At 47.7% G+C, this 24,162-nt stretch overlaps 3 protein-coding genes across 4 annotated transcripts in view; 2 read left to right on the forward strand and 1 right to left on the reverse strand.

Annotated features, from left to right (window-relative positions):
* Window positions 1-209: 209 nt before the first annotated feature.
* Window positions 210-10,276, reverse strand: FOXM1 (forkhead box M1). Its single transcript, XM_071571855.1, has 9 exons — window positions 10,216-10,276; window positions 8,253-8,849; window positions 6,702-6,850; window positions 6,272-6,484; window positions 5,758-5,886; window positions 5,131-5,175; window positions 4,128-4,194; window positions 3,512-3,693; window positions 210-2,377 (listed from the first exon to the last, which is right to left on the reverse strand). Exons 2-9 carry the CDS (start codon window positions 8,800-8,802, stop codon window positions 1,325-1,327), a joined length of 2,388 nt encoding a protein of 795 aa, XP_071427956.1. The 5' UTR covers window positions 8,803-8,849; window positions 10,216-10,276; the 3' UTR covers window positions 210-1,324.
* Window positions 10,277-10,621: 345 nt separating this feature from the next.
* RHNO1 (RAD9-HUS1-RAD1 interacting nuclear orphan 1) lies at window positions 10,622-22,769 on the forward strand. Its single transcript, XM_071557877.1, has 3 exons — window positions 10,622-10,707; window positions 12,745-13,013; window positions 22,119-22,769. Exons 2-3 carry the CDS (start codon window positions 12,846-12,848, stop codon window positions 22,767-22,769), a joined length of 819 nt encoding a protein of 272 aa, XP_071413978.1. The 5' UTR covers window positions 10,622-10,707; window positions 12,745-12,845.
* TULP3 (TUB like protein 3) overlaps window positions 22,710-24,162 on the forward strand; it is a 40,246-nt gene continuing 38,793 nt past the window's right edge. For both annotated transcript variants that reach the window (XM_071557856.1, XM_071557864.1), the window contains exon 1: window positions 22,710-23,200. In XM_071557856.1, the coding sequence (XP_071413957.1) occupies window positions 22,803-23,200 (398 nt within the window). In that variant the 5' untranslated portion in view covers window positions 22,710-22,802. The remainder of the gene's footprint in view (window positions 23,201-24,162) is intronic.

Consider the following 24,162-nt stretch of genomic DNA (forward strand, 5'->3'; position numbering starts at 1 on the left):
AAAATGCACTATATAAAGTGAGGGGTTGAGTAACCAAATCTAATGTGGTTTGGTCAACATGGTCTGAATAATACTGAAAATGTCTTAATGATCACTTACTCAGTGACCACAAAACACACACATGAGATATGCAAAATGGGTTGCTCATGCCATGGCCCAACCCAAGCACACTGCTAAGAGAGGTACAGATAATACTCAGCTGTGTTCCCACGGCAGCTTTATTGAGTATGTAGATACAGGAGTCACCATTTGTTTGTAAGCAGAAGCATCAGATCTTTTCCATGGCAATGTCCTCTTTGACATAATGAGAGAACGGGGAGGAGTTGTTCTGTTGCAACAAGTGATAATATACCTTGTGTTTCCAGAGGTCACTTTTCAGTGGAAATATCAGCATTTGCGTTATTGGTTCTTCTTTACAATTTCAACTGATGACTGTAATGAGAGGAGCTTTAACCATTTAATAGAGGTCTATCTTACTGCAACAGTGTCTCTACCTAGTTCTCTAGTACATAATAGGACTCTGGAATCAGAAGAGCTAGATGACCTGATCTGAGCTCTTCTCAATTCCAGCCTGGACAGATGAAGCCAAAGCAAGATTTTATGCTGCAATCCAGATAACAACCTGTTTCAGTTTGACTTGGGTCACATAGAGGCAATTTTTTATACCTTTGCCCAGGCAACCTTGAGAACAATCTAGACCAATGTGTTTCTGAATTAAAAAAAAAAAAAAAAATTTGAGTTCTTATCGAGGGTAGAATCCAGGAGGTGTGGAACATATGGACAACACTCTAGGTCAATTCCTTACTGGTCCAAATATTCCCATAACCCTATAACAATAAAATTATTGTTATAATTAAGGGCTAATTTAAGAAATGTACAGTATTTACAGCCATTAAAAATAGACAAAAGATACTAGGGGAACAAAATAAAGGAAAATTAGGACAGAGCTAGGATGAGGTTCCCAAGCTCTTTCCTGAGAACACACTGAGGAAGGAGTGTGTTCTTTTTCCTCTGATACTTTGAGTAGCAAATGCCATTCAGAGCCTACCTAGATTTCTCTCGATAACCTCTCTCCAGGAATTCTTATCTCTAGCACAAGGTTAGAGAAGTTCTATGTCGTTCCCCACGAAGTCTATAGCATCTTATAAAGGAAGCTCATAGCAGCTGATTTGCCTGTCTCCCAGCTTGGCAGGAGTCAGTAATGCCTTCTGTTCCCATGGATGTGGGAATCAGTCAAAAGCAATTGCCTTAGACTACACAAATGGATCTCAGAAGAGTGCTTTCTGTAACATCAGAGCAAGCTAAATTCAGTCCTCAGGCCAGTTTACTTCAACTCGGGTATCAGCTGAGACCAGCTAATATCTGTACCTAAATTTTCATCCTCAAGGCCAGGAAAGCTGATATCTAGAAGGATTTTGCTCAGGCTGTCATTCATGGTGTCCAGGATAAGGCCCTCCATGAATGACCGGTTTTCAGTAAAGCCAGAGGCTGCCAGTTCAACTGATGATTGCTTAGCAGGCTCACGAACAAGGGCTGGAGAGCTCGCGAGGGGGTCATGAACCATGTCACTGGACTCTGTATTAAGCAGTTCCTGAGGAGAATCAAAGAGCGAGTTTTTAAGGGGTGTGCAGTTAAAAGCCAGCAAATCCTGGTTATCCTGGAGGGGTGTGAATGGCAACTGAAGGGTTTTCACTGGACTGAAGTCCAGCTCATGACTTCCCTTGGCTAAGGAAGCAGACTTCCATGTGTCAAGGCCCTCTAGTGAGGGGGTAGTAGTGGCTGAGACTTTACTGGGAGTGGAAGAAACTGGCAATTTGGTGAACACCTCCTTGACTGGTGTTTTAAAGGCTCCCTCTTCTCCCTGTGAGCAGCTGAGCTGTGATACATTTTCAAGAGGCTGGGTTTCCAGCGGGAAGGGCCGGCCTGCCCCTAACCGGAAAGGGTCAAAACTGTTACTTTCTGGCAAAACAAGGACAGGCTCTTCTGAGCAAGGCAGTGCTAGGTGTTGTTTCCTTCTGGATCTGCCCATTTCCCGCTTTTCCCGCCTCTTTATAACTAATGAGTCAGAAACAGCCTTAGGTGGGGACTTCAGCATGGTGAAGTGTTTCTTCTGCTTTGTGGATGAGTCTGGGAGGAACAAACCTGGCTCTTCCTTTACCGTTATGCTTGAGGCAAATGGGGACAGCCAGTCATCTATCTGGGAGGGTGCTTCCTCCTTTATACAGACATCCTCAGGGTAGGAAGCCAATTCCTCACCAGGCTGGGAACTGTTTTCCTCTAGGGAACGGGTTGGGGAAAATAAGCCTTCATCACATTGACTCTCTTCCTTGATAGCAGCTGTGGGTAAAGAGGGTGACTCTTCTGTAGACAGTGACAGCTACATAGAAACACAAGAGATGTGCAGTCAGTAAACAAGGATCTAACCCACCCAAAATCCAAATAACAGTGAAAAGAATAAAAGAAAGATTGGCACTTTGGGTCAGCAGATGAGGTAAGAGGAAGAACTTCAGAAAGCGGTAACTATAACAACAGATAGAGATTGATCTTGATAAAGTCGATAGAAGCCTAAGGATCACATGGGAAGGATTTTAACTAATTGACAAAGTCATACCCTTCATAGCACTACTGCTATATGGAACTTCTAGAAGTACAGGCAGAAAGATAGCTGAATATTTCTGGGAAAAATGTAACGCCTTTGATTTCTTCTTACACTGTCTATATGTGAATAACAAAATGAATGAGGACAACTTTCCGAGAAACCAAGGAAAATGAAATGAAAAAATTGAGGTTACCAAAACAAAAAGAGCATAGGAGGAAGACAAATCATGGTAGGAGAGAACATAAAGCAGCAGGCACACAAAGGAAAATAGGATTATGGTTAGATTGAAAAAGCTAAAGCTTCACAATGTCTAAGCACACAAGAGCAGTCAGTGAGATGCCAAGAGAAAGATTTGTTGAATAGCTGTATTTCTTGAGCCCAGAATAACTGGGAACTTCAGAGAATTAGCAAACAGCAGATATAGAAAACCTCTGGGAAGAAACTACATGAAATAAATACTCTTTCAGAAGTTCTTTATGTTACATGTTGCTAGAACTGTCAAAAATATGAAATGTTTAAGCATCAGAACAAAGACATTTCTCTCACTGTTCTTTCTTTGTATCCAAGCACTAGAGAAAAATTGTCTTGACCAATTCATAAGTCCCTTCCTCTAGTGAATTATAGATGCATCCTTATAGCAAGCAAAGTATTAGGTAACAGTAGCTTAGAGACAGTAAAGGATAGCAAGGATTACCACTGTTAGTTCTTTAACACAGAGTTTCAGAGCACCTAGAAAAGATACACAAAGAACCATACAAAGAACAGGTCCACTGAAGGTAAAAGATAGAGTGGGGGAGGGGGAGGAAATCCAAAGAAACAAACAAAAATCAAAACCCACACCCTCCCTACCCACCCCCCCTCACCCCACTCTCCCCCCACCCCCCAAAAAAAGAAAGCCTCGCAGAAACCGACCTTTGGAGCAATGCGCACACGCTTGTTGCTCTGCAAAGTCTCTGAGCTGCTAAGGGATGCTCCCTGTGCCATGGATAGAGGAACCTTCATAGAAGGCTGCAAGACAAGAGGCTGACTCAAAGGAAATTGAATTGGAACAAGGTAGGAGTTGACACGAGGAAGCAAAGGCTTCATCTTTCGGCCTGGAAGGGAAAAGAATGGACTCACTCTTGTTCTCTACTGTTACCTCTTGAAACCCTGGCATCTGACTGAAAGTCCTTCTAAATACCCCAAAAAAACCATTCGATCAGATAGGCTCACCTGCCTTCTCTGAAAATTTTGAGGATACAAATACCAAGCCAGAAGGCCTCATGAACATGAAAATAGTCCTTCATAATGATCCTAGCCCTCAAGTTGGAGCTCTCACTCCATCTGAATACTGAATCCTCACCATCTCCTCATCACATCCTCTCTCAGATACAGCAATACTGTCCTCAATTTCAAACCTGACAGTAGGGAGGATAAAAGTTGGCAAACCTGGATAATAAATTCAACTGGTATTCGTAAAGGAATGTGGGAGAGTACCCCAGCTTTATTGAACTGATTCTCTTTGGCCTAAGATGATGTAAAGACTTACGTGAATTCTGGGGTTCAGTTTTGCTTCCTATGTTCTTCAGGGGATCTGGAAGACGACTCTTTTGTTGCTGCAGTAATTGTGACATAAGTAAGAGAAGAAAAGGAAGAGATTAGAAGAGAAGAATCCACATTTTTTCTTCTGCTTCATTCAGACTGAAATCAGAAGTCTGGGCTGTGCTAATGCAGAGAGAGCACTTATGCCAGCATTAGGTCTCTGTTGCTTACTCTTTTGCAGCAATGCCATCCCAAAGCCAGTTGTCAGCCCAAGGCTGTGTAGAAAAAGCAATGACATGACAGATCTGCTTGAGCTGCAGATTCTACTGCAGAAGGTTTTGGCGTCCTCAGTGTGTGAGGTACAGTGAGTAGAATGGCTATAAAGCCATTGGACATTGGGTCTCTGTACAAACCACAGACCAGGTAGATGTTCAAATGGAATACTAAAAGCAACAGAAAAATCAGAATTCTGAGCAGATGGAAAGAAGGTCAGGGTTGTAGCTGTAACAGAAAAGTGTTTGACCAGATGCTTGCAAACCCATCACCATTAAAACCTGCTGAATGCAAAAGCAACAGCAAACAGGTTCATCCTTCTGAAAGTCACAATGCAGTTGATTCCAAAATGAAAAGGCAGCACAGATAAATACTATTCTCTTTAAATCTGAGCCCCAGAACAGACTGGGACTCCTGCCATGAAGGTGATCATTTTGCCATAAATCTGTTTGGGCTGGTTCTCTGAAGCCTATTGGTGTCCATTGCAGCCTATTTCAGCAGTAGATTTCCAAGCTGCTCAAGGCTGTACAGCTCTACCAGCTAGAGAGAGAGAGAGTCTTTTATCTGAAGGTAGTTAACCTTTGGGTCAACCTCTTTCCCCAAAAAGGGTGTGCATGGGGCTGTATGACTGGTGCCACAGTGACCCAGTCCCCCTCCCCAAACCCCCTGTGCTTTCCTTCAGTGACTGGCAATAAGAAAATGAAAGATCAAGCCCCAAACCAGAGCATAATTCTTACTGATTCAGAGCACTCAGGCGATGTTGGTGACCCCAAGTCCTGTGGCTGGTGGCAGAAGGCATTGAGAAGGAAAAAAATTAAGATATGTTATCAACCAGAGAGGGGGACAAAAAGGACATTTAAACTTGTACAATCTGAGCAAACATAAGTCAATCTGCCCTCTCAGCAAAATACAAAGGAGTCTAAACACACTTATACCAGGTTCACGCGCTCTATTTCCCCCTCAAAATGGCACTTTCTAAAACACCTAGTTGGGATAGGACAATTCCATCCTCTGGCTGACTTATCAAACAGCATAGGAACACCTGGTTGGTTTCAGTGAAAAGTTTCTCATTAGGAATTTAAATCAAGCCCATAGGAAGAAGTTGAATGGGCTATTACATTTGTCACAGCACCTGAATCATGAACATATCCCACAGAAGCTCCAGGTCAAGAGCACAGCCACAGCACCTTTTCTTTCATATGCAGAACTTGTGTATTCGTCAAAAAAAGCGACTGAATACAGCTTCTACAAAAAGGCTTATGTCAAAGCAGCTTAACTTTACAGTTAAAATAATGTTCATCTGACTACTGTGGCATTTTGAAACTGGATAATCTGTCCTATTTTCTTTGCATAAGGCAACTCACCTTAAATACCTGGTCCAATGTTAGGCAACGATTTGCATCAGGGTGGATAGTCCAGAATGAGATTTTGCCATTAGCAGATGTCTCACGGACAAACATGTCATGAAGGGACAGGTTGTGCCGAATGGAGTTCTGGGGAGAAAGCATGAGGGGAGGTTGAAAAGCAAGGCCTACTTCAAACATGACTGCAATAGCAGAGGGATTACATTCCAAAGTGTAGACAACATTGAACCTTCATATTCACAGCCAACCTTGCCATCAGTCTCTTATCTATTTACTAGTGACATCCCTATTCTTACTCCAGTGATCGAACATACCATCATCTTGCCCAAGTGAAATGAAACAAGGGATACAAGAGGTGGAAGAATGAACACCTGGAATGAGAGGGTATTTGGGGTGGGATGTTTAAATGAATTTCCATCTTGCCCTGCAGGCTGGGGAACAACTTTACATTTTGATCCAAAAGGCTTATAACATCACCCTGTGACCCACAGCAACTTGAGGGCCTGCTTGTTACCTTCCAACCTGGCTTAGCTATATGTTTAAAATAAGGGAAATGATCCTCAATCCAGGTATAGATGTCCTTCAAAGTCATACGCTTCTTCTCGGTGCTGTTGATGGCAAACTGGATCATGGCCATGTAGGAGTAAGGAGGTCGTTCTGACACTGAATCCTGCCATGATGAGGAGGCAGCAGCAGCAGGAATGGCAGCAGCACTTTCTTCTTCAGACTAAGAGACAGAAGGAGGGATACATGAATACTCACAAATTTGACAAGAAGGCCCATGGAACACGCCTGGATCCTCCAGGTTCTGCTATTCAAATCAGTAAAGGCCAAATTCAGGTTACACAGAGATAGTGATGCCTACTTCTTGCAAGTCTTCTGATCCACATAGACTACTTCCCTATCAAAAATTTTAGCACATGCTCTTGTCTTCTCCTACTTACCTTGATTTTTTCCTGTAGAGGCATCTGGTTCTCTTTCTCTGTGTCTTGCTTCACAGAAGAGGGATTCAGCCCATCAGATCTCATCTTCCCCAGCCACTGGATGTTAGTGAGACTATTGTCCAACACAGAGCTTGTTGTCTCACCACTGCCTGTTGGGATAACAAGCCCATATTACAGAATCACAGAATCATTTAGGTTAAAAAAGATCTCCAAGATCAAGTCATACCTTACAACAAACACAACCATGCCAATTAAACCATGGCACTAAGTTCCACATCCAGTTATTTCTAGAACACCTCCCAGGACGGTGACTCTACCACTTCCCTGGGGAGCCCATTCCAATGCTTGACAATCCTTTTAGGGAAGGAATTCTTCATGATGTGCAAACTGAACCTCCCCTGGCACAGTTTGAGGCTATCCCTTCTTGTCCTGTTGCTAGCGGTCTGGGAGAAGAGGCCAAGCCCCATCTGGCTAGAGCCTCCTCCAGGTAGTTGTAGGGACCTATAAGGTCTCCCCTGAGCTTCTTCTTCTCCAGGTTGAACAACCTGTTCCCTCAGTTGCTCCTCATAGAGCTTAATCTCTAGACCCTTTATCAGCTTTGTAGCCCTTCTCTGAACACACTCCTGCACGTTATTGATCCAGCCTGTCCAGATCCGTCTGTAGAGCTTTTCTACCCTCCAGCATATCAACACTCCTGCCCAACTTAGTGTCATCTCTGAACTTACTGATCCCCTCATCCAGATCACTGATACAGATATTAAGCAGGATTGGGTCCAACACTGAGTCCTGGGGAACTCCACTAGTGACCAGCCACCAGCTGGATTTAACTCTCCCACCCTCTGGGCCCAGCCGTCCAGCCAGTTTTTAACCCAGTGAACTCTGTACATGTCCAAGCCATGAGCTGGCAGCTTCTCCAGAAGAATGCTGTGGGACACAATATCAAAGGCTTTACTGAAGTCCAGGTAGACTACATCCACAGCCTTTCCCTCACCATAGCTCTGCATACTTACAAGTAACCCTCTTAACCCTTCATATCAACTGTCAAAACGAAGGCACTAGTCACACTTCAAAAAGACAGTAATGCAATGCTAATGTTGTGGAAGGAATTCATCTTGAATTCCTAATTTCCTGTGAAGTTGCCCAGTTTCTGAAAACAGCTGCAGCTTTAAAAAGGAATACCCAAGCCAACTATTGCTTTCAACAAAAACAGGACAATGTTGATCTAGTACTTCAAGAATATCTTTAGCTAAAGAATGAATTTAGTAAGCAAAGGCCAAGGATGTTGATGACAGACTTTAACTGAAAGATGTAGCACTGGACCCAAGCTGGAAGCTCAGATGTCTTCCACCAAAAACATATGCAATAGAATCCTTCGGGTTTCACTATGTATGCAAAGCTATGCAGAATATTAGAGTCAAATCTATAGACTATTTTGTAATTAACAAAAATATTACTCATTACAGCACACTGAGATCAAAACACTACACTCATTGGCCCACTTTAAATGTCTTTGTAAAGACATAAAAAAAAAAAAAAGTAAAGACCACATACTGTTGCTCTCCTGTTCCTGTCCAACTGCAGAATCAACTCCTGAATGCCAGAGTGATGTCCTGCCTGCAAGACCAACTGTCTGTGTAACATTCTTGTCTCTTTCTTGACCACCTGCAGCCTTGATTGTTGCACTGGCTTTCTTCTCCGATGGGAGATGCTGCAATGGTGCTGGACCTGCTGAACGGGATGTGCCCCCGCTGCTAATGAGAATAAACTTGTTGGGTCCATTGTTGCCACATTCTTTTCCTTTTGCTGTCAATGCCTCTATAATGCTCTGGATATCAGCATTTGTAGGGATGGCCACGACTTGTGTGTTGGGCATGGTAGGATGGTCAATTATCTTTATTCCTGCTGGGAATTTCTGCAGGCTACAGTCCTTTTTGTCTCTGGGTTGTCTGTTGTGCTCATCCTCCTGGCTGTGTTCCTGCTTAGGAGTCCTTTCATCCCAACCTCTCTTCTCATCTCTTGCTGAAGTGCTGGATTCATCCTTCTGTGGGAGGGTCAGTTTCCGCCTTTTGAGAATTAAGGGCCTGCGAGGACTGGTCCTCATTATTGATCTACACTGTTGCTCTCCATTGAAAGGGAGAGGAACAAATCCTGCAAAACAAAAGATACAATAAAAAAAGTGCAGCAAATCATCACAGGCCTCCCACAGAGCACACATTCTCAGCAGTAGATACAAAGCCAAAAACACACAAGGAAAATAAAATTGGAAACATTTAATAAATTGATAAGGCTACTGAAAAATTTTACCCACACCTTGTGCAAGCAGGAGAGGAGATACATTTGCAAGGTAGATAATTTGTATCACAAAGTACATAATAATGAGGAAAATGTGTATATGTGCTTTACAGAAAGACTTAGCTATAAGACTTCACCTGTATCAGCCAGCAAGCAGGAGTGGAGAGAAAGTAGAAGGTAGAAATAGCAGTCCTAATTCCTATAGCTGATTGCTATAAACAGCAGATTGCACAACCTGAGTGAAAAGGGAATTTACAGATGGTTTAAGATCTGGGAAGAAAAGATTATTCCCAACACTACAAAGGCACACAATAAATGCAACACAAGTTAGGTACTTTAAAATAGGTGTAAAGTTAATGCTCTGGTCTTTCTTTCTGCAGATTGATCTAGAACCAGACAAATTCATCACTGAGCAGAATACTATTTAAATGTCAAACTTTTGGACAACAGGCGATTTAGACTATAAATCAGGAAGCAGAGAAAACAGAATTCATGTATACTTCTTCCAGGGTAAGATGCAGCGAGAGTACTGCTTGTAATGCCATCAAGAATTAGGTGAAACCTGTGCCTTTCAGCAAACTGTAACAGAACAAGAACACACAAATTGCACTTGGCGTTTATGATTAGGTATACCAGGCAGAATAGCAACAAATACCAAAAAAGCAGAGGCCTTTCCCACTGCCAGGCTTGGCTGGGCCAGCACGTGAAGGAGGTGACTCTCAGTAAGAGCCACCTGCGCTGACACAAAGCAGATGCCGGCAGAGAACAGGCCGACCCGGCGCCTCCCGCGCCGGGAGCAGCGGCAGCCCCGCGGCGATGGGGACGCTCCGCACCCCACGCGGCCCTTTGGGGCCTGTCCCGCCGCTTAACGAGACGCCCCGGCGGGGCAGAGCCCAAGGAGGATCTTCCCAAAGGCCGCGCTTTCTCCGGGAGCACGCGCCGCTTCCCAGCCAGGCCTCGCGCCGCCGCAGGCCCGGGAGCGTCCCCGAGCAGGCGCGGTCCCGGAGTCGGCGAGAAGGGCAGCGCCAAAGGGCTCCCCGCTTAGTCCCAGCCCCCAGCGCTGCCGGTAAGGCCGCCTGCACCGCCGGGGTCCCCCCGCCCCGGGCCGGGCCTAAGCGCTTCCCTCTCCCGGCCGCACTATGACTTTAGCGCGGCCCTCCGGGGGTTGTCGACCCTTGCGGGGGAGATGCTGTCGGGGGCCCGCACGCAGGTGGCGACTCACCAGCCCCCGGGCCGGCAGGGCCGACGGGCGGCAGCGGCAGCTGCGGTGCTCCCGGGGCGGCCCCGGTTTGAATTTGGCGCTCGGCGCGGCCCCGGCCGGATCACGTGCAAGTCTGGGCCAGTGAGCGGCGGCGGGGGCGGGGTGACGGCAGCGCGGGCCAATGGAGGGGGCGGGGGCGGGGCGGTGGCAGCGCGGGCCAATGGGCGGTGGCGGCGGGCGATACGGCTGTGCCGCGGGACCGCGACCGGACTGAATCGCTCCTCCGGCCCCGGCCTGTCCCTGTCCCTGTGCCGGGAGAGCCGCTTCCGCCCCGGCCGGGGCAGTCCCGGCAGCTCCCTGCCTCCTGTCGCTCCCTGGCAGCAGTGCTACGTTCCCGGGTCGCTGGCCCTGCGCTGACCCCCGCGGAAGGGCCGCGGAGATCCGCCGTTTAACGCGTGTCGCGGCTGTACCGGCCGCGGGGCCGCAGGACGCCCCGAGGAGGCTGCGCCTCTGGTAAGCTGCCAGGCTGCTACGTTCGCATGCATTTCTCGTTAAATATTCTACTCAGAGTTCCTGTTCCGAGATGACCTCAGGCCGCCTGAGCGTGAGCCAGCAGTGCCCAGGGCCAAGGAGGCCAAGGGAATCCTGTCCTGTATCAAAATGGGATGAAGTTCAATAAGGCCAAGTGCCGGGTCCTGCACTTTGGCCACAACAACCCCATGCAGCGCTACAGGGTGGGCACAGTGGCTGGAGAGCAGCCAGGCAGAAAGGGACCTGGGGGTACTAATTGACGGGAAGCTCAACATGAGCCAACAGTGTGCCCAGGGGGCCAAGAAGGCCAATGGGATCCTGGCCTGAATCAAAAATAGCGTAGCCAGCAGGACCAGCGTGGCTGGCAGGACCAGGTTACTTGGTACTTTGTGTTGGTGAGGCCACACCTTGAGTATTGTGTTCAGTTCTGGGCCCCTCAGTTCAGGAAAGATATTGAGGGCCTGGAAGGGGTCCAGAGAAGAGCAACAAGGCTGGTGAAGGGACTGGAGCACAAGCCCTATGGGGAGAGGCTGAGGGAGCTGGGGTTGTTTAGCCTGGAGAAGAGGAGGCTCAGAGGTGACCTCATCACTGTCTAGAACTACCTGAAGGGAAATTCTAGCCAGGTGGGGGTTGGTCTCTTCTCCCAGGCACTCAGCAATAGGACAAGGGGGCACGGGCTCAAGCTCTGCCAGGGGAAGTTTAAGTTGAAGTCAGGAAGAAGTTCTTTGCAGAGAGAGTAATCAGGCATTGGAATGGGCTGCCCAGAGAGGTGGTGGATTCACCATCCCTGGAGGTTTTTAAACTGAGGTTGGCCATGGCACTGAGTGCCATGATCTGGTAAAGGGACTGGAGTTGGACCAAGGGTTGGACTTGATGATCTCGCTCTTTTCCAATCCAACTGATTCTATGGTTCTATGAAAAATAGATAGTGAGGCCAGCAGGGCCAGGACAGGGATTGTCCCTCTGTGCTCAGCACTGGTGAGGCCACACCTGGAGTGCTGTGTCCAGCTCTGGGCTCCTCAATACAGAAAGGACACTGAGGTGCTGGATCATGTCCAGAGAAGGGCAATGGAGCTGGTGAAGGGTCTGGAGCACAGCAGTTCAGAGGAGCAGCTGAGGAACCTGAGATTGTTCAGCCTGGAGAAGAGGAGGCTCAGGAGACCGTATCGCTCCTGACAACTCCCTGAAAGGTTGTTGCAAGGTGGTGCTTGGTCTCTTCTCCCAGTCAACGAGTGACAGGACAAGAGGACATAGTCTTAAACTGTGCAGGGAAGGTTTAGGTGGACACTAGGAAAACTTCCTTCATAGAAAGGGTGATTAGATATTGGAATAGGCTGCCCAGGGAGGTGGCGGAGTCACTGTTACTGAAGGTGCTTAAGGAAAGATGTGGCACTTAGTGCCATGGTCTAGTTGACATGGTGGTGTTTGGCCTCAGGCTGGACTTGATGATCTCAGAGGTCTTTTCCAACCTACCTGATTCTGTGATCCATTTTTCAATGAAAAATTCCATGTTGATTCAATTAAAATTTATCCATTATGTTAAAAAAAATCATGGAAGATATGTAGAATACAGAAGGGAAATGTCAAGTCTGTTCTGTTTAAAAAAATCTCAAAAAACCCCCAACAAATGCCACAACCTTAAAAATTCCCGAAATTAAAATATATTTAATTAAAAAGTAGTCAGCAACTAAAAATGAAAAGACTTCTGGTTACCTTGGCCTTACAGTATCTTCTTGGAATTACAAACCAGATTAAATAGAAAAAGAAAGCAAGTTTTTCTGATTGTTTTTGATAGCTGATTTGATATAGCTGGATCAGAGGGTTGACTGCTTCAATTCCTGCTGTGCATTTCTAGATCTACCTGAAAAGCAACAAAAAGTTCAAAAACTACTGGTAGGAAAAAGTCTGCCTAGAGACTTAGAAGCTCTACTGTTGCACAAATGTTTTACTTTTATTAAAAACTACATCTGAGGTTTCCAAACAAGTCTATCTTCAAATCCATTTATTTGCCTTCTACAGATTTGAGAGCCCTTCAGCGTCTCCTTGGGGTGCTTCCCTCTTTCTCCAACGGGCTCGAACAAGCATCATGAGGTTTCTAAGTGGTTTGACCATATCTTTTGATGCCTCCAAAGAAGAAATGTACCCACAAGGCCAGGAAGGCAGAGCTGGTGTTCGTTGAGAGGCCGCAGGTGGGACCCACCCATTGCTATGAAGCTCCTTTGCCTGTGGCTCAGAAGCCCAGATGTGTGCCTAGAAAACCTGTGGACTGGAACACCTCTGCTGCTTGGGTTGGTACAGATTATTCTTCCTCCTGCATTCCTGTCTCGGTTTGAGGGGAAAAACCAAAATGTTTTACCCACAAGCAGGGGAGGGGCCTCCTCCACAATAATCACACCACTCTTTATCAAATTTAAGAAAAAGAATTTTAATACAAGAAGGATAACTGCTATATATATATATATATATATATGTAAACAGACTAGTGCAACCCACTTCCCCAACACCATAAGAGAAAAAAAAAAAAACAAGAACAAAACCCAGCAGGTTTTCCTCCGGGAGAAAAGGTTATACTTAAGTGTCCTTGTCACAACCCGGCTGGCTGCAGAGTGAGTTTCAGTCCCTCTCCAGCGAAACAGACGAGCAGTGGGCTTTCAGATGGACTCAGTCTCTTCCCCCTGTGTTCCCCGTCCAAGAAGCAGAAAGGTACGAGCAACCAGCAGCAAATCCAAGGCAGGCAGCAGCACGGCAGGAAAAGGTAGTCCGAAGTAGGCAGCGGCAAGACAGCCAGGGAAAACCCCAGCAGTAACCAGCAGGGCAGCCTGCCTCCTTGGAGCCCCCACTCCCCCGTTCCGCCGAGCCAAGACTGAGGAGAATATCCAAAAAAAAAAACCAAAAGAGACAAACCTGCCCCCACCCCAGCGATCACAGTTAACTGCTTCTTTTGTTAACCGCTGGCCTGGGCAGTTAAGTGGCAGGGGAGAGAATTTACATAATAATCCCAAACTACAACATTATCCACCCCTAAATTCTCTTCCATGCCGATACTCTACATTAAACTTAAATTTTCTTTCAAATAATTAAGTGTTTACAAGTACAGTAATATGAGTCGTTTACCCAGAGATAAGTTCCCCTTGAGGTACACATCGTGTCTCTCCATCTTCCTGCATCACCCACCAGGTGGAACCAGATCCTTGAGCAAAGACAACCCCACGAATGGGTTTGCCTTTGCCTGAGGCAGGGTTGATCCAGACTGTTTTCCCTAGCATACCTCTCAGGTGTATTACAGGAACTTTGTCTCCATCTACAGTGTGAAGGGGTTCTGATTGGGCAGGGCCGGCTCGATTGACAGAGCCTCTAGTGTTGACTAGCCATGTAGCCTTTGCTAAGTGTTGATCCCAGTGTTTGAAAGTCCCTCCACCCAACGCCTTCAAAGTGGTTTTCAACAGTCCATTACACCGCTCAACTTTCCCGGCAGCTGGTGCATGGTAGGGGATATGATACACCCACTCAATGCCATGTTCTCTCGCCCAGGTAGCAACTAAGCTGTTTTTGAAATGAGTTCCATTATCTGACTCAATTCGTTCTGGGGTGCCATGTCGCCACAGCACTTGTTTTTCCAGGCCTAGGATGGTGTTCCGAGCAGTGGCGTGAGGCACTGGGTGTGTCTCCAGCCACCCTGTGGTTGCTTCCACCATGGTGAGCACATAGCGCTTGCCTTGGCGGGTCTGTGGCAGTGTGATGTAGTCAACCTGCCAGGCCTCCCCGTACTTATACTTATCCCAGCGTCCACCATACCACAGGGGCTTCACTCTCTTAGCCTGCTTAATGGCAGCACATGTCTCGCAGTCGTGGATAACCTGAGAGATAATGTCCATGGTTAAATCCACCCCTCGGTCTCGTGCCCATTTATAAGTGGCATCTCTGCCCTGATGGCCCGAGGCATCATGGGCCCATCGAGCCAAGAACAGCTCTCCCTTGTGCTGCCAGTCCAGATCTATCTGTGATACTTTCACTTGCGCAGCTCGGTCTGCCTGTTGGTTGTTGAGATGTTCCTCATTGGCCCAATTTTTGGGCACGTGTGAGTCTACGTGGCGGACTCTCACAATCAGCTTCTCTACTCGGGTGGCAATATCTTGCCATATATCGGCAGCCCAGATGGGTTTCCCTCTGCGTTTCCAATTGGTTTTCTTCCATCGGTCTAACCATCCCCAGAGAGCATTGGCCACCATCCATGAGTCGGTGTAGAGGTAAAGCTTTGGCCATTTCTCTCGTTCAGCAATGTCCAGGGCCAACTGCACGGCTTTAAGCTCTGCAAACTGACTCGACCCACCTTCTCCTTCAGTAGCTTCTGCAACTTGTCGTGTGGGACTCCATACAGCTGCTTTCCATTTGCGATTAGTCCCTACAATGCGACAGGAGCCATCGGTGAAGAGGGCGTAGCGTATTTCCTCTTTTGGCAATTGATTGTATGGTGGAGCTTCTTCCGCACGTGTCACCTGCTCTTCCTCTTCATCTGCTAGACCAAAATTTTCACCTTCAGGCCAGTTTGTGATGATTTCCAGGATCCCAGGGTGATTTGATTTTCCTATACGGGCGCGCTGCGTAATCAGGGCAATCCACTTGCTCCAGGTAGCATCAGTGGCGTGATGTGTAGAGGCAGCCTGTCCTGACAACATCCACTTCAGCACTGGTAGTCGAGGTGCCAGAAACAGCTGTGCTTCTGTGCCAATCACCTCTGAGGCGGCTTGAACTCCTTCACAGGCGGCTAGGATCTCTTTCTCTGTGGGGGTATAGTTGGCTTCAGATCCTCTGTAGCCTCGGCTCCAGAATCCAAGTGGTCGGCCTCGAGTCTCACCAGGCACCTTCTGCCAAAGGCTCCAAGACAGGCCATTATTCCCGGCGGCGGAGTAGAGCATGTTCTGTATGTCTGGTCCTGTCCTGACTGGTCCGAGGGCTACAGCCTGAGCAATCTCATGCTTGATCTGGTCAAAGGCTTGTTGCTGCTCAGGGCCCCAGTGGAAATCATTCTTCTTACGGGTTACCAAGTAGAGAGGGCTTACGATCTGACTGTATGCTGGGATATGCATCCTCCAGAACCCTATGGCACCCAGGAAGGCTTGTGTTTCCTTTTTGCTGGTAGGTGGAGACATTGCTGTGATCTTATTGATGACTTCTGTTGGAATCTGACGGCGTCCATCCTGCCACTTCACTCCCAGGAACTGGATCTCTTGGGCTGGTCCCTTAACCTTACTCCGTTTGATGGCAAAGCCAGCTCCCAAAAGGATCTGGATGATTTTCTCTCCTTTCTGAAAAACCTCTTCTGCTGTGTCCCCCCACACAATGATGTCATCAATGTATTGCAGGTGTTCTGGAGCCTCACCCTTCTCCAGTGCAGTCTGGATCAGTCCATGACAGATGGTGGGACTGTGTTTCCACCCCTGGGGTAGTCGGTTCCAGGTGTACTGCACGCCCCTCCAGGTAAAAGCAAACTGTGGCCTGCACTCTGGTGCCAGAGGAATGGAGAAGAACGCATTAGCAATGTCAATAGTGGCATACCACTTTGCTGCCCTGGACTCCAGTTCATACTGGAGCTCCAGCATGTCCGGCACAGCGGCACTCAGCGGTGGGGTAACTTCATTCAAGCCACGATAGTCCACAGTCAATCTCCATTCTCCATCAGACTTATGCACAGGCCAGATGGGGCTGTTGAAGGGTGAGTGGGTTTTGCTGACCACCCCTTGGCTCTCCAGTTCACGGATCATCTTATGGATGGGGATCACAGCATCACGGTTCGTTCGGTATTGCCGACGGTGCACTGTCGTGGTGGCAATTGGCACTTGCTGTTCCTCAACTTTCAACAGTCCAACAGCAGAAGGACTTTCTGAGAGACCTGGCAATGAGTTCAATTGTTCAATCCCTTCTGTCTGTACAGTGGCTATTCCAAAAGCCCATCTATGCCCCTTTGGGTCCTTAAAATATCCATTCCTGAGGTAGTCAATGCCCAGGATACATGGGGCGGCTGGACCAGTCACAATGGGGTGTTTCTGCCAATCTCTCCCTGTCAAGCTCACTTCAGCTTCTAGCACAGTCAACTCTTGAGATCCCCCTGTCACCCCAGAAATAGAAATAGTTTCTGAGCCCACATGTCCTGATGGCATTAATGTGCATTGAGCGCCAGTATCAACCAAAGCCTTATACTTTTGTGGGTCTGATGTACCAGGCCATCGAATCCACACAGTCCAATAGACACGGTTGTCCCATGCCTCTACCTGGCTAGAGGCAGGGCCCCTCTAACACTGATCCTGGTCATAGCGGTCAGAACCTTTTCTCGATGAGTACACCTGGGAGGTGCCCTCCTGTGGGTCAGATTCTTGCCCGTGGGAAACTGGGACTGCACTTACTCTCACTGACCTTCTTCCATTCTCCTTCAGTTCTTGTACTCGGGCTGCAAGGGCACGGGTGGGTTTCCCATCCCACCGTCCCATGTCTTCTCCATGTTTGGCCAGGAAGTACCACATCTCAGTTCGTGAGGTCTGTCCACTTCCTCTGGCTGGGGGGCGTCTGGCTCTGACTTCAGAGGTTCTCATTCGCACTGGTGCCACTTGGAGACTTTCCCTAATTTCCTCTCTGATCGCTTTTACCTCTGCAGGCAGCGTCTTGAGACTCTCAACCAATGTCTCTACAGCAGAAATACGGGCCTGCATTGGGCTGTGGGTCATGCCTTCATATATCCGGAGCTTATTTGCTATAGCGCCCACTGTTTCTTGGTTCTCTTCCCTATACATGGATGCCAGGAAATCGGTGTATTCAGCTGGCCCCGAGCGTGAAAGGTTCCACCACATATGTGGTGTGCATCTGACCTTGTCAGGGTCATTATTGGCTTGCCCACCTCTTCCAAAAAGCACGTCCATCATTGCCATCTCCCTCAGACGTAAAATTCCTTCTTCCATCGTCTTCCAAGTCTTCCTAATATGATGTTCCTGCAGGATTTCTCTATAAACAAACTTCTCTCTTACACTCGTTAGAAGTCGTGCCCAGAGTGAAAGGGGCTTTGATTCCCTCACGAACACCTGTTCAATAGCCACATCCTGGGCCAGAGCCCCCAAAAACCTGGCTTCAGCACCATCCAGTTGTAAGGTTTCACCCATAAGGTCCCAAACTCGGATCAACCAAGTCAGGATGGGCTCACCCGGGTGTCGAGCAATGTCTTTCCGCAAACTACGGAGATTATCAAATGACAATGACTCAGTGATGATCTCAGGCTCTGGGTCTGCTTGCTGTGGAGGTGCAGCAGCCCCCTCATCGTCCGCTGGATGGTCTAATTTGGTCTTATATTTCCTTTTCTGAATAGGGGCAACTTCCATAGGCTTGGCCTGTCCTCCTGGTTTAGCCTCATCCTTTTCTCCCTTCACTGTGGCATCAGGGGTTTTATTCTCTCGCTTTTCCCCCTTCACTGGGCTAGGTTTCTGAATGCATTCTGGAAAAACCCTGGCCCTACCTTCAAACATTCTGTAAGCCGCAGGGATACAACCTTGCAGAAAAACCATAAAGAGCAAGATATCTCTGGCATCCAGGGAGAATTTAAACATCTCAAAAGCTGTTGTAGCAGACTTGAATGGGGAATGGACAAAGGGTTGGGAGAAGAGATTCCCCTTTGTTCCTTCCCAAGGGTCCGTACTATTATCACTGAATCCCCAGAGGTAGCAGCTTAGGTTGCGGCAGGAAAACAGCCTGGAGAGCACCACCCACATGACATCCAAAGGCATCGAATTCATGGCACCATAAATCCAGAGTAAGAACTCAATAATAATTGCGGCTATTTGAGTTTTGCTCATTGATTTGTTGATAAGACTTAAACCTGCCGCTCCTTTTGGCATGAATTTGTACCAACAAAAAGCCAATATATTATACAGGATGGTCCTGATGAACCCTAAGCTCAAGACCCACATGGTGCCACAAAATAGCAGTTATCCTTCTTTGTTTACAAGCCCCACGTTGGGCGCCAAGAAATGTCTCGGTTTGAGGGGAAAAACCAAAATGTTTTACCCACAAGCAGGGGAGGGGCCTCCTCCACAATAATCACACCACTCTTTATCAAATTTAAGAAAAAGAATTTTAATACAAGAAGGATAACTGCTATATATATATATATATGTAAACAGACTAGTGCAACCCACTTCCCCAACACCATAAGAGAAAAAAAAAAAAACAAGAACAAAACCCAGCAGGTTTTCCTCCGGGAGAAAAGGTTATACTTAAGTGTCCTTGTCACAGCCCGCTGGCTGCAGAGTGAGTTTCAGTCCCTCTCCAGCGAAACAGACGAGCAGTGGGCTTTCAGATGGACTCAGTCTCTTCCCCCTGTGTTCCCCGTCCAAGAAGCAGAAAGGTACGAGCAACCAGCAGCAAATCCAAGGCAGGCAGCAGCACGGCAGGAAAAGGTAGTCCGAAGTAGGCAGCGGCAAGACAGCCAGGGAAAACCCCAGCAGTAACCAGCAGGGCAGCCTGCCTCCTTGGAGCCCCCACTCCCCCGTTCCGCCGAGCCAAGACTGAGGAGAATATCCAAAAAAAAAAAACCAAAAGAGACAAACCTGCCCCCACCCCAGCGATCACAGTTAACTGCTTCTTTTGTTAACCGCTGGCCTGGGCAGTTAAGTGGCAGGGGAGAGAATTTACATAATAATCCCAAACTACAACAATTCCACAGCAACAGTTTTCAAGGTTTCCACGTACTTCTCAACAAAAGTTGTCTGGTGTGGTTACTGAGAATTAGTAGCTCAGAGTAGAATTCATTGTAGCAGCTTAAAACACAAGTGCTTATGATTTGCTTCACAGTCTAACAATAACCACCAAGCTCTTGGTAATTTGAAGGTGTAAAATGATGAGTACTGATTAATATGACTACTTCTAGAAAAGAATTTCTCATCAGGAACATGCTGTTTTCTATGGCAACTGAAAACCCTGCACACGATAAACATTAAGAGGTTTATTATTGGCTGCTGCTTAAAGTACTGGGTACTTTGTTTCAATCTCCTAAATTTAGACAACACAGGTTTTCACTTCAGGATTATTAGTTCTCACCTGCCCTCTGTGGCATTCTGTGTCTTTTACATGGTTTCTCTCTGTATCAATCTTCTGATGGGCTCCTTTTCTGGGAGCAGTTTCCTAAGCTACTCCTCTTATCTTGTAAGGATGGGTCACTTTTAAGCAAACAGATGCTGCAATGACAGACTGTTCTTATACAACAGTGGCCATCATTCACCTAGGGGACTCGGTTTAAGCATTACTGCTGCTTCACTCTGCTCTTCCCACAGCAAGCTCAGGAAGTGTATTTTCAAACCTGGATGAGACATTCCTTTGTTCCTGGTGACCTGGAGTTATTTTTGTGATGCCTTACCCTTGAAGTAGAACATGTTCCATCTTTTCCTCTCCAACTTTTTTTTTTTGGTATATGTTTGAAGGGATCCTGTCCTGTATCAAAAAGAGCATGGGCAGCAGGACCAGAGCAGGGATCCTTCCCCTGTACTCTGTGTTGGTGAGGCCACACCTTGAGTGTTCTGTTCAGTTCTGGGCCCCTCAGTTCAGGAAAGATATTGAGGGGCTGGAGCGGGTCCAGAGAAGAGCAACAAGGCTGGTGAAGGGACTGGAGCACAAGTCCTATGGGGAGAGGCTGAGGGAGCTGGGGTTGTTTAGCCTGGAGAAGAGAAGGCTCAGAGGTGACCTCATCACTGTCTAGAACTACCTGAAGGGAAGTTCTAGCCAGGTGGGGGTTGGTCTCTTCTCCCAGGCACTCAGCAATAGGACAAGGGGGCATGGGCTCAAGCTCTGCCAGGGGAAATTGAAGTTGGAGATCAGAAATAAATTCTTTCCAGAGAGAGTAATCAGGCATTGGAATGGGCTGCCCAGAGAGGTGGTGGATTCACCATCCCTGGAGGTTTTTAAACTGAGATTGGATGTGGCACTGAGTGCCATGATCTGGTAAAGGGACTGGAGTTGGTCCAAGGGTTGGACTTGATGATCTTGGAGGTCTTTTCCAACTCAATTGATTCTGTGATTCTGTGAAGCAGTTAGTTCTGTGGCTTCTGAATTACTAATAACTGCTGTCAGTAAGTATTCTTTTTGTTTGAAAAAGCTGGAAATATCCACACTGGTAGTTCTTTGATTCCAAACATACAATAATTTTAAAATTTGTTTGAAGCTACCAGCACTGAAACTGTTAGATATTTTTCAATTTGAAAACTGTGGTAGGTTTGTAACTTCTGGAAGCTTCCTCTGCACAGCGTCTGTCAACTTGTTTGAGTGACAACTGATTTTCTGTTCCTCTCTTCTTGATGTTATCTAAGTTTTTCATACCTTCTCAGCTGCTTGGCTCCTGCATGGGCAAAACCTTCCCTACATGTTCTCTGAAGCTGGGAAGTCATATCCTCAAAGTCAGTGATTGACCTGTGTTAAGATATGCCAGGATAGAATTATGGAATCACTTCTCTTTTCCTGCACAAAGGCTTTGCATTCAAGCAGTTCAGTTGCACAGAGGACAATGCTCTCCTTAATTAAGTGCACTTAGTTTTTTGAGGAGTTACTATGTAGTAACTTTGGAATGCTGAGGAGATTGTAGTTATTGTAGCAAGAACACAGGTTGGTGTCTCTTGGGGAAAAACAAATTGCACTTTGAAACAGAGTCTAACTCTTTGCTGATAATCAGGAAGATAAAGATCGGAGTTAAAAACGTATTTCCAGGGTTTGAGTAAGAGTCCAGAATCTTTCAAAGAAATGTAGATTCTTAAGCTTGGACCAACCTGCTATAGAAAGCTCATTTTAGAAGTGCATTTTGGATGATCTGCTACTCCAGAAGTCAGAGATTAACTATGTTTTGAAGCAAAGATGTTTGGGGGGGAAATGATGAATATTGTATTAACAATTCTAAGGGGACGGAGCTAAGTGAGTGCCCTTTAATCACTTTGTATTGCTCTCTCAGTTCAACCTCTACCTGTTCAGGGAGACTGAGAATTTGGTTCATCGAATCTATTTGGAGTTATGCAAAGACACTGAAAGAAAAAGGATTCATTTCTGAACTGTTTTAAACGTACAGGGATTACAGGAGTAGACACCAGTTAGATTTCCTTAAAAATCCAAACCTTGAGCTCTTTCTAAGTTGCCAGAGAAGAGCTCACCTGCACCCCAAAGACCTTTCAGAGAAGAATGGCAGAATGTGATGTTCATGAGGCATCTCCTGCATAGCAGCTTTCTTGGTGCCTCACTTGCTTTGCAGCAGACCAGATTACTCACTGAGTGAACACAGTGAAAAAGGGACAGGTGGGGATGCAGAATCAGGTTGGCATTATTTGTCTGGAGAAAGTGGTTGGGTTTCTACCTTATTATTTTGTCTTTTCCTACAGGTGAGCCCACAATTTGAAACAACTGAGTCAGTGGTGTTGAAAGCTTGCCAGAAAAAGCCTCGTGGTCCACACAAGCCTCAAAATTGGGATGCCAAACATGGTTCCCTTCATGCAGGAGGAGCTTCTCGAAGATCTATAGCCTGCAAATTCCCTCCTTTAACTTTTGAGAATGCAGAAGGACCTTCAGGCCACCCCTTGCATCATCCAAATCACTCAAGGAAGGACACACAGCACTCTCACAGCCAGCCCAACAAAGGGACAGCAGCAAACTCCAACATACAAGTGAAGGGTCCAGAGACCTGTGGGGACCCTGCTCCCCAGCCTGTGGAGCAACAAGTCTTTCGTCCAACAGAGGTGGAGGCTCCACAGGTGCCTTCCCTAACGAGTAGGAGATGCAGCAATACTCTGGCACAAAGCACTAATGTCTGGCATCCAGAGAAAGAGCTGGCATTTGGTACTGACCGCTGTGGGAGAGGAGAGTCGGCAGCAGTGCTGGTTACAGACACTCCCGAGCATGAGTATGGAGTAAAGGTCACTTGGAGACGGCGGCCTCACCTAATGAAGTACCTGCGGGAGCGAGGGCAGCTGAGCGCTGCCGACATCCTGGTGAAGGCAAGCCTCGAGCTGTCGGAGAGACCGGCCAGCGCCTGACCCGGCGGGAGCAGAGGCCACGCCCGAACACACATGTCACTGCGGGGGCTGAAGAGGGGACACGATTTCAGCCAGGCCCCATGTGCGGGTGGCCGGGGCGGGTGGGGAGGGGGAGCGCCTTGGCGATGGGGCTCTGTTGGGCCCGGCTTGCTCGAGGAAAGGCGTCCCTGGGCAAAGCTGCGCGTCCCACGCGGCTCCTCTGGCCCCGGCGGAGGCGGAGGCGGCGGCCAAAAGGGGGGGGGCGGCCATTGCCTCGCTGCGCGTGCGCGGCGCCGCGGCCAATCGGCGGGCGGCGTGCTCGCGGCCCCGGCCAATGGCGGCGCGCCTCAGTGCCGCGCGCCGTTGCTAAGGGCCGCGACAGGGGGAGCCTATAGCAACGGCGGGGCCGCGATGGAGGGAGCGGCGGGAGCGGCGGGTCCCGCCGGGCACAGGTGAGGAACGGGCTGCGGGGCCGCAAAGGAACCACCCGGGGCCGGGGCTGCCTCGCGGGGCTGCAGCAGCAGCGCCCGGGGCCGCGATGAGCGGCCGCAGCGGGGCCCGGGCGGGCGGCGCCGCAGGGCAGCGGCCACGCGTGTCGGCGCTGCCCCGGTAACACCCGCGTCCCGCCGCCCTGCTGCTGGTCTGTGTGTTGTTGTGTTCTGTGCGCTTCACTCTTCAACCTTGGCTCTTGTGCACCTTGTAAATAATTGTAGATTAAACGCTTCTGTGGGGTCTCGGTGCACGCTTCGTTTCTAGGCGCGGCTGCGGAGCGTTTTCGCGGTGCTGTCGAGCCATTTGGTTCGCGTGGAGCTCTTGTGGTGACACGATCCGTGTGCCTTTGCAAGGGAAAGGAGAAACATCGGAAAGGAGCTTGGCTGATGTAATAGGAAAAACAGCTGTGAACTGCGGAGAAGAGATTTTGGAAAGACTTCGTGCTTGTGGCACTTGAGTAGCTCAAACCCGACATTGTTTGAAATTAAATGTGAGTTTACAGGCTGGCAGTGAAAACGGGTTTTGACAGGATTAGTGTGACATCAGAAAACCTGTCTCTTGTGCCTCTGATGTTTGGATAGGGAGACAAAAACCAAGGAAAGAGAGAAACCTAAACTTCTAGTAGTTGAATTATAATGAACATGGAATAGAAGAGAAACAGTATTTAATACATCCATTATTACATCTTGTAATTTTAGTTGAGGGTAAAAAACAGCAAAATAGTTAGAAAAGGTCCTTTAACTGTACAGGTCCACCAAATACACTGTGAAACTCTACTGGATTAGTTCTTTGTGCAGACTTTAAAGGCTGAGGGTTGTGTACCAGTTCTGGAAAATACATATGAAAATCTAATGAGCAGAGACATGTAAATATTCTTGCATAGGTATTGGACGTTTAGATTGGACAGAGTAGGAGCTACTGG

The sequence above is a fragment of the Pithys albifrons genome, chromosome 1, assembly GCF_047495875.1.
Source record: "Pithys albifrons albifrons isolate INPA30051 chromosome 1, PitAlb_v1, whole genome shotgun sequence".
Lineage (NCBI taxonomy): Eukaryota > Metazoa > Chordata > Aves > Passeriformes > Thamnophilidae > Pithys > Pithys albifrons.

Excerpts from the sequence above, each read along its gene's own strand:
- FOXM1 (XM_071571855.1), bottom strand. The coding sequence starts at position 8,802 with ATGAGGACCAGTCCTCGCAGGCCCTTAATTCTCAAAAGGCGGAAACTG. Across the intron at positions 6,851-8,252 it reads ACAGGAACAGGAGAGCAACA|GCAGTGGTGAGACAACAAGC; the intron begins GTATGTGGTCTT and ends TTATCCCAACAG. Across the intron at positions 5,176-5,757 it reads CATTGGACCAGGTATTTAAG|CCACAGGACTTGGGGTCACC; the intron begins GTGAGTTGCCTT and ends TTCTGCCACCAG.
- RHNO1 (XM_071557877.1), top strand. The coding sequence starts at position 12,846 with ATGCCTCCAAAGAAGAAATGTACCCACAAGGCCAGGAAGGCAGAGCTG. Across the intron at positions 13,014-22,118 it reads GGAACACCTCTGCTGCTTGG|GTGAGCCCACAATTTGAAAC; the intron begins GTTGGTACAGAT and ends CTTTTCCTACAG.